General features: G+C 41.2%; 1 protein-coding gene across 2 annotated transcripts; it reads left to right on the forward strand.

Moving 5' to 3' along the window:
- Nucleotides 1-307: 307 nt before the first annotated feature.
- tnip2 (TNFAIP3 interacting protein 2) lies at nucleotides 308-4596 on the forward strand. Of its 2 annotated transcripts, none has more exons than XM_061730926.1 (6): nucleotides 308-956; nucleotides 1992-2291; nucleotides 2418-2507; nucleotides 2764-3027; nucleotides 3196-3312; nucleotides 3432-4596. In XM_061730926.1, the coding sequence occupies exons 1-6, from the start codon at nucleotides 639-641 to the stop codon at nucleotides 3795-3797; spliced, it is 1455 nt and encodes a 484-aa protein (XP_061586910.1). In that variant the 5' UTR covers nucleotides 308-638; the 3' UTR covers nucleotides 3798-4596. The 2 variants fall into 2 exon arrangements, with proteins under 2 accessions (XP_061586910.1, XP_061586917.1); XM_061730933.1 differs by having other exon boundaries at nucleotides 1995-2291.
- The last annotated feature ends 5108 nt before the right edge of the window (nucleotides 4597-9704 follow it).

A 9704-nucleotide genomic window follows, 5' to 3' on the forward strand; every position in this document is an offset into this window, starting at 1 on the left:
TTCGAGGACGAGCTGTGTGGAAACCCTGAAAGTTACCCAGGAGAATGACTGTTTTGAATGATCAACGTCTGGTTTCTGGGTTGGATGAAAAGGAACTCAATCAAAATTTAGGAACTGTTTTGATTAAAACGCAGACTATATACAGAATATAGACTACATCACAGACGTCTGTTGTTTTTTTGTTATTGTTGTTTTAATGAGCGCATCTGGTTTGCATTGCAGAGATGACGCCCCTCGCGTGAAGAACGCCGACTTTTACGACGGCCTTGAACGCACCACTGTATTTCTTATTCTCACCAAAAAAACACACGGATCCGCGCTGAAGTTTAGTGTTTCTCTGCTTGTCAAATTGTTAATTTATGCCAACCGTTCTGACAAACGCTTCTTAGCAATAATGCTCGTCGGGTGAACCTTTGAAAGGCGGCAGTGCTCCGTTTTGACGAAGCTCGAAAAACTCCGCGGGGAAGTTCCCGAGGAAATCCCCCAACGCCGTTCTGGTGAGCTAAAATCTCCGACAGAATTTACCTTCTCGGTGCATTTCTAAAAGTCGCCCGAGCAGAGAGCACAATCCAAACCAAATGCTGGACTACTGAAAGACTGCTGCGACTTTTTTTTCTCTCAAATCGACCACGTCTGGGATGGATATGGCCAGCATAAACGCGGACAGCGACGCGCTGCAGGAGAAGACGCGCAGCTACGGCGTCCTGAACACTCTGTATCACGAGACGCAGCAGGAGATCCAGCTGCTGCACAAGCAGATCACTATAAAGGACAGTATCATCGCAGATTTAAAGGCCAGGCTGGGGAGATATGAGAGGATCTACATGACGGTGGGAGATAACGAGTCCGTGCTCATCGGTCCGTCCAACTCTTTGGTGGAAAGCTTGGTCACAGAAATATGCAAACTGAAACAGAAGACGAAAGATATGGAGTTCAAGGCAGAGAAGCAAACAGAGGTAAGAGCAGTACTGGAGTTGAGGGGGGATAAAAAAAAAATAAATAAAAACGGTCAAAATCATCCCCCCTGTAAAACTGCCATCCCCCCTTTCCATCCCTTATGTAATTTCATCAATGAATGTGGTTTTACTGCTATTTCAAAATTTAGTCATCACCAGAAAAATAACTTATTTGACAATTTTCATCTGTTTCAAGTAAATTTTCACTTGAAATATGTAGAAAAATCTGCCAGTGGGACAAGATTAATCTTCTCATTACAAGCCAAAAAAATAAATAAAAATAAAAAAAATCTTGTTCCACTGGCAGATTTTTCTACTTATTTCAAGTGAAAATCTACTTGAAACAGGTGAAAATTTAATCTTGTTTTAAGTGTAATAAGATTTTTTAACTAAAATGAAACATTTTACTAGAAATAGGACAAATATTCTTATTTTGAGTTTTTGCAGTGATCCATTTTACTTATCCTGTGAAGGACAGAGTCATATTGATAAGTTCAGAGAACAGTTTTTTATTTTTGTGTTTTGATGTATTTGATGTAAGCCCAGTGGATATTTAAAGCTTACAGAAGGCTGCATTTAACTGCTGCTATGTCATTCCTGCAGTATTTCTGCAGGTGTTTTGGTCAGTGCTATTATTTGTAATATATTATTTGTAATCAGCACAAATGATCTGTCCCCATATGATAAAATCCACCATCCCCCCTGATTTTTTTTTACAACTCGAGTACTGGGTAAGAGAGCTGGTGGAAAGATGAAGATGAGTTGAGAAACTTCCATTTAAAGTGGCAAACCCATGCTTCATATGTGTGTGAATTAAGAAAACACGAAAAAAGTGAACATGTTATAATTATTAGTTAATATATTATCTGGTGTATTATTTTAAAACAAATGAAAAAGTGTTGAGAAACTTTAGAGAGACATCCATACAAACTGTCATTAAAAACAGGAATAGACTGCATTAACATAGCATTTCTAATATAACAAAAACAACAACATTGTGGCCACGTTGTTCAACATTTATTTGTTTCCCTCAAGGAGATCCAGAGGTTGAATGTGCAGCTTAGGGAGAAGGAGCTGGAGCTGGAGAGAGTCAGGTGTCAGCCGGCCCACGAGAAGGACCAGGAGATCCAGAGGCTGCGTTCGGCTCTGGAGGAGAGGGAACGGACCGAGGCCACCAGGACCGTCCTCTGCACATCCCTGGCCGAGGAGGCGGAGGAGCTCCGCAGCCAGCTCGGTTCCACCGTGAAGGTGTGCCAGGAGCTGCTGGCCAGGCTGGAAAACAACAAGAAGGACGGAAGAGAGGTGGAGGAGATGGTCCCGCAGCAAAAGACTAAGGTGTGTATTGGCTTTTTTTAATGTCACTTGTGCTCAAAGTTCCACCAACTGTGTCCACGTTTATTTTTCTCTTTGTGGAGACTCCCATTGTAACCTTGTCATCCACATTTTTCTTTCTTTTTACAGACAACAGAGTCCTCTGAGATGAGTGCCGCTCAATCCCAAATTTATCAGCTTCAGGAGGAGAATCAGCAGCTCAAGCATCGTGTGGCTTATGTGAGTCATCAGTTCAAAGAACATGTTATGCTGATAGGTAATATTTAGACTTTTGAAAATGCATTTCCTGTACTCAGGCGGAAATAGTTTTTTTAAACCTTTGTTTAACCAGAAGAAATCATTTAAGATTTCTTTTTAAATCTCTTAAGAAATTCCATGATTTTATTACCTTTTTTTCTTTTTCAAGGAACTATTTTGAACTGAGTTTTAGTCGAATTATAAAGAGATTAAACAGTGTTTTTATTGCTCTTTGCAGGTTCAGGGTCTGAATACTCAGTGGCAGAAGTACGATTCTAGCAGGGAGGACTACATCCGAGGTTTGTGTCAGAGGCTGAAGGAAAGCACGGGCCAGGGAATGATGCCACTCATGGGCTCCGTCAACAAGGGACTGCTCAATCAGGAGATCTCCAGGCTCAATACCTTACTGGAGGAGAAAATAAGGGAGAGTCTCAGGCTGGAAAGAGAAGCTGAGGAGATAAGGAGGCAAGGCCAAGAGCGAATCCAGACACTGGAGCAACAGGTTGGTGCTCCATCATTACTTTGGTGCATCTGTATTCTGCATTAAACTATATGTAAAGCCCCCTGAGAGGACCTTAATGGTGTATTAGCAAACCGCCAACAAAATGACATGAGTTTGGTATAATTTGCTGGATTTTGTACATAAATGGTTTGTTTTTTCCTTCTTCAGGTTCTCATCTACACAGAAGACTTTAAGTCAGAGCGCGCTGACAGAGAGCGTGCACAGGGTCAGATTGAAGACCTGAAGGAGCAGATTTCACAATTAAAGCAGCAGCGACACAAGCAGGTGAGACGACAGCCCTCAGTGAGGGGGATGAGCACATCCATGGAAGCTTCTGTTTACTTTAGTCATTGGCAGTGCCATACATAGGGCTGGTCTGAGTGTTTGTTTTTTTGACCTCACAGCAAGGATCAAGCAGAGAGAGCAGAGACGTGGTTCCCATGTGTCGCGTGCACATCGGACACAGGATCTCCTCAAGGCGAAATAATGACACCTCAGAGCTATTGGTGAGGACTGGTGCTGAGAGGCAACAACAACAGCAGCAGCAGCAGCAGCAGCAACAACAACAACAGCAGCAGCAACAACAGCAGCAGCAACAGCAGCCTGCAGCATCGGCCGCTGCAGCAACGCCAAACTTGGACTGGAACGAGTGCCCGGGATTGTCAGAGTTACAGTGCCCGCAGTGCTTTGCTATGTTCAGAGACACGGAGGCTGCAGAGTACCTGAAGCATTTTGTAGAGTGTCCCCGACTATACACGGAGCAGCACTGATTGAGAAATGACAGGTCAGCTCTCACTGACGACTATTGAACACTGAAGACCAGCACTACAATGCAGAAAATAACCTGGGTGGGATTTCCAATTCCGATGAAACAACTAACTTCAGATGTTTGTTTTGGGGTTTTTCTTTTGTAGTAAAGTGACACGAAACCCAAAGTGTCCCTTGTGCAGGAGAAAATCAGTCTTTTGCCTTTGAAAATCTCCATGAACACCCAGTGTCATATTCTGAGGGTTCTCCTGCTGCGATGCAGGAGGCTGTTGTGGTGGGCAGAGGGGATGCCAGTGCAGTTTATCAATTATTACGATATACCTCAGTGAGTCAAATTACAAACCCTTTGCACTTTCTTGACATTTATTCAAAAACTAATCGTATGATTATACGGTTACGAGATTGGAGATGCATAAGCTTCTTATTTTGGATCTAGATGCCTAGTTGTTCATGTGGTGCTATTTTTTTTGTTTTTATTGAACTTAACTATTTCTATAAAATATATATTCTAAATGACAGATTCAAAAGTATATAACTATATTGATATTTATTCTTGTTGTAAATGGAAATGGAAAAGGTAAATCTTTTCAGTGCAATGTTGTGTTGCCTTTTTTCAACCAAAGCCATAAAATATATTATTTTCTCTATAGCTGTGGGATCAATAATGTTAAGAATACAACAGGAGGAAAGCATTTGAGACCCTGTATGTAAAGACTGCATCCAAACTGACAAGTTATATTTGTTTTGTTTCTTTTGAAATGATTTTTTTTCTGTGGGTGGCACATTATTTTTGTAATAAAAGACTGATAACCCAACACTTTATCTTATGATTTATATGATTTGAAATTTGGTTCATTGTTGTGCAGGGTTTTTCCTGTCTTGAGACAGTCTGCAGCCCCAAGCTGCAACCAAAGATCATGACCTAACCACAAAAACGTTGGCGCTACTTAATCTAAGCCTGCGTGCATGTCTTTTTCACGGCGTCACGTGTGTTTTGTGCACGGTGGAAAACCCCTTCCCAGAGTTGCCTGAATGGGCACGCTGTACTGTCACAGCCAGATTCCCAGCTGTTGCGTAGCTGAAGAGAACAGTACAAGGGTACCAAGAGGACCAGCTCAAGTTACAGCCGAGCCCCAGCAGCTGCCTGTAGTTGTAGTTAACGGCGAAAACACGACACAGTCTCTCTGAGGTATCATTTTGACTCAAACACGGCAATAGGCGCCGTTTGGTGAAACATTGTCATGGGTTTGGTGTGGTAAGCAGAGGAAGCTGGACATCCCCTGCTTAAAAAAGGAAGTAAGCAGTTGCACGTCGCAAAAAAAAACCAAAACTAGACAAGGCCGAGCAACTGTAATATTCTTACTCGCTTGATCACGTACCCTGTAGATTTCTGGTAAGACAGCCGCACACTTAAAACAAGACTGAAAGTAGACTTTTTTTCCCTCACAGAGTTAAAAGTCTCAGACTTATTCTAACCATTACAGTTGGGTCATGAACAGGAAGTTACATGGGTTTTTTTTTTTGGCATACTTGGCTACGAAATGTGACTGAGGCAACTTTAACCACCAGTGACCGTGACCTGTACTGGATCATTTCAGAGGGTCGCATATTTCCCAGATTACTACACAGTGTGGACCTAGAAATGTTTGAGGCAGTGACATAATTTCTGTTCCCTTACACAATCACAAGCTAATTATGATACAACATGGGCCAAGAGGGTATAAGCAAATAAACATAGTAATAAGTAACTGCGTATTCAAGTAGTTTATTGGGGGTTCCTCTGAAATGTTATTCTGGATCTTTATTTTTGTCATTAGCAAGTAAGAGTAGTTGGATGGGGCCGAGAGACACTTGACCACTTGCTTTCACTTAGTTTTTTTCTTTTGCTTTAACATTTTCCATTAGTATTTTGATGTTGAGTTAACTATTTTTTTTTTTGCATTTAGGAGATTTTAAGCTGACAGTAAATCGCTGGCTCTGTCATCTGTCAAATAATCAGTAAACATTAGATACCCATAACCACTGGTGGCCATTCATGCCTCCATTTGTTTGGTAGGTTATATTATGTGCTTCAATTTCTTCCTGCCCATCATTCATCTACAGGTCGCTCTAACTTCTATCTGTCCCAGACTTGATCTGGCTGTTTAAGAACCCTAACTAACCCTTCCTACTCAGGCCTGATTAGACCGCTTCAGGTATTTCCCAAGGCTTATGAATGGCTTGCATCTCATGGCAAGCCCTCTGTATTTGCTCTCCTGAAACCTTCTCGTAAAGGCAGATTTGGATAATGATATGCCTATCTGCATGAGATTGTTCTTCACGTGGCAAGATGCTGCGAGGGGGCTTTTCATGAAAATGATGCTGCGATCATCCTCTACTGTTGTCTTCAGGGGCGTTCCAAGATAGATGCGGTTTCCTTGTCGTTTTTTCTCAGAAAAGTGCTAAACTCTAAATTTGGATGCTTCTGGTGTCTCAACTATGTCTCTTTCTTAGACTGGAGGCTTTCAGTAACACTTTCAGCAACACTTTCTCCAGATTTTATCCGTTTATAATGAAATGATGCAGAAATACACCATGGCCATCCACAAAAAAACTGTTTTTGGGCCAGAAACTTGATCTCTTGAAAGAAAGGGTTCTTCATGTCCAGGATCTCTATTTGTCTTGTAAATTTTGGAATAAATACCCTAAAAAATGTCAGTCTTCAATTTATGCTGAAATGCATTACACATAGCTCAGGTATGTTTTCATATCCATCAATAACCGTAATAATTTGAAAAGACTAGATTTTTTTTTTCCATCAGTGGCCATGATGCTGTGGTTGATGGCACATATTAATAAATGCTCTCTTTTGGTACAATCCAAATTAAGTCAATTCTGGTTTAATTGTTTTATTTTTTCATTGATAAGCAACATCAATAAACCTTGCTTGTGGCCAGAACTTGATAAAACCAAATTACCATCATTTCACATATGGTAATTCTGGGCCGTAGCTGTTTTGTTACCCGGGGTAAAGGCCAAACACTCAGATAGAAACGTTATTTTTAAACAGCAGGTTAAGATTGGGGGCATGTGCTTCGTTTTTGTTTTTTTTTAACCCTTATAAAATATTCAAGCTTAAATTAAGTCCACAACATCCAAACAGAGTACTGATGGCCATGGGACCCAGGAATCAGTCCCACAGCAACTGGACCACAAAGCTGTAGTTGTGTTAGACATTATATCATCTCAACCTTCTTCTGCCAGCACAGGCTCACAGGGGTCTGCTGGAGCCCATCCCCGCTCTCTTCAGGCACACTGGACAGATCATCAGTCCATGACATGCATGTTTTGGGACTGTCAGGGAAGCTGGAGTACCTGGGGGAAAAAAAACAAGTAACACAAGAAGAACATCCAAACTCCCCGTGAAAAGACCTGAGTTGAAGCAGGAACCTTCTTGCCAGAAGGCAGCAGTGTTAACCAGCAGGCCTCCTTGCTGCCTAAATTCCAGTTTGATCAAATAAACCTAACTTTTTAGTTCCATTATGTTATCTTTATCAGTACGGAAAATGTTGAGATGAACAGTGAGATGGTCCACCGCTATATCTGCATAAAAAAAAATTTCACAGACCAGACACACGTATGACAAATGGAAAATACATTTTTTGAATCAATTTTTGGCAGTTCAAATATCTCCAAATGGCTTATTTAGTCAGTTGTTTGTTTGTGGATAGCAAGCCATTTCAGCATTTTCAGATGTTGTGGCCAAGAGCTAATAAAAAAGAACAACAATTTAGATTATATTCAGTTTCTTTTCCCTCAAACAACTTCAGAGGTGAGGTTAATGGCTTTAACGGTTGTAGTAAATGTTAAAGAACTATTTAAAGCTCTGCTGTGTGCTTTGGAAGTCCCAGTCAACATCACATGTTAACTTACTAATCAGCAACTGGGGGAAGAAATTTGTGGCTAAATCAGTTTCTAACACATTTATTTCATTTACATGATACACTGGCCTGGCTTGAGGTCATGTGCCCACGCGCTTTCTGATGCCGATTTTGGCTTTTAAAGGGCAACATCACCATCTCCTCTTCAAGCAAACCCCACACAGGGGAGCAGAAACACAGACAGACAGGCCTTTAAAGAGGCACGAGGTGTCTGCCGGGGATTCTCCCCCCACCCCCCACTGTCAGCTCACACCTACACATTACAGCAGGGTCTAAAAGGGACTGAACTTCCACACACACACACACAAAGCTCTACCCACCAATGTCAGAGTGGAAAAAAATAGGTCATAAGTTCCCACCTGAGTGTCTGGGAACTTTTCAAAGAAACAAAGCCTTATCAAGTAAGGTGACGGAGGTAGAGCAGTTCCTGTTGGAAACTGGTTTCAAAGCATCAGGATGTACCGACGTAGCTGTCACATATACTTAAGCGGCTAGGGAAAACTTCAGCCTGATACTTATCCAGGTAAATACAGAATGGATAGACACGACCTTTAATCTTCTATGTATCCTAAAAGAATGGGAAATTCCCTCTATTGTGAGGAAATTCCCTTAAAAAAAAAAAGCATAGAGGTTTATTTGAAATGGATTTTTGTAAAGTTGAGCAGATCATTTGAATACATTGCCTACCGTTTTGGTGTAATCGGTTATTGTTAGTTTTCTTTCTCTCCATGTGTCTGGGTAAGGAAGTTAAGTGGTTTCAGCTATCAAAACCACCACTGGAGCAGCTCTTAGACGGTCAGGAGGAAGGGGATTCCCTCCTTATAAATGTGCATGATCCTGAGGCACTTCAAGCAGTTAACAATGGAAAGAAAAGTGCTCTGATTACAAGCTAGAAGGCAGCTCCGATCCCTTTAAATAAAACTATTGACATTCGCACCCAGTCATTGTCAGAAGGCTGTGTGCACCAATATGTTTTCCCTCATCCATCGATTCAGCTCCGACTCATGAGGCCTTCATCTCTGCGTACAAGAGAAACAGATACACCCATTTCATTTCTGTGTGTCATTTAAATCGTGTCCTACGTTTGTGTCTCATACATTTTTATGGGTGATTTTGACTCGTCTGCGTCCTTTTGTGGGGCATTTGCCTCAACGTGGTACATCCGATATTACATCAGCACTGACAAGAGCATGCACACGGTTACAAACAGCTACTCATTCATACCTGAAGTCTTTTATGAGTCACATCTGGTGGATTTCACAAACCAAAAAACTTTTGTCGCCTCTTGTATGAAAAACATTTCCCACAGTGTTCTCATTCATCAAGCAAGAGCTTGGTGAACTCACACTTTAAAAAAAGAAAAGAAAAAGCTACTCCTTGTCATTGTTTAGAGGGGGAAGTGATGATCACAGTCCTACCTCACTTCCTATTCCTCATTATACATTTGTCTCTAAACATACACATAAATGTACTCTTGGAACTTAACATCTATTAAAGTCAAGAGCAGCTTATAATGTCATGGTGGAATATACCCTGGGAAGATTTTCATGTCTTCACCTTTATCTCCAAGAAAGATGTCCAAGGTTGTGAAGTTTAGTTTAAAAGAAAGAAAAAGGAAACTCAAAATCAGCTCCTTAATTATGCAACCTGACTGTAATTACACATTAAACAGCCCTTTCACAGCTCTATTCAGCAAAAAGCAGTGTACTGGACTTCATAAACTCCCTCTAATTTAATTACCATAGTTTGTGCTGCAGAGTTATAATAAACACGTATGAAACAGAGCTGCGTAAAGCCCTTTAGCCCCAAGGCTGCAATCTTTGACGTACTCTGCAACTGAAACTAAACCTCAAGGTCTACTTGAGTCAGTTACAAAGCCACTCTTTATTGATTATGACTGTCAATTAGATTTCCCTGAAGGAACTCAAATGAAGGTACAATTCACCCTGCAACCTTACACGTAGCCATCGCGCACAATGTGCAAGTTCC

Source organism: Cololabis saira, chromosome 1, assembly GCF_033807715.1.
Source record: "Cololabis saira isolate AMF1-May2022 chromosome 1, fColSai1.1, whole genome shotgun sequence".
In the NCBI taxonomy this organism is placed as follows: domain Eukaryota; kingdom Metazoa; phylum Chordata; class Actinopteri; order Beloniformes; family Belonidae; genus Cololabis; species Cololabis saira.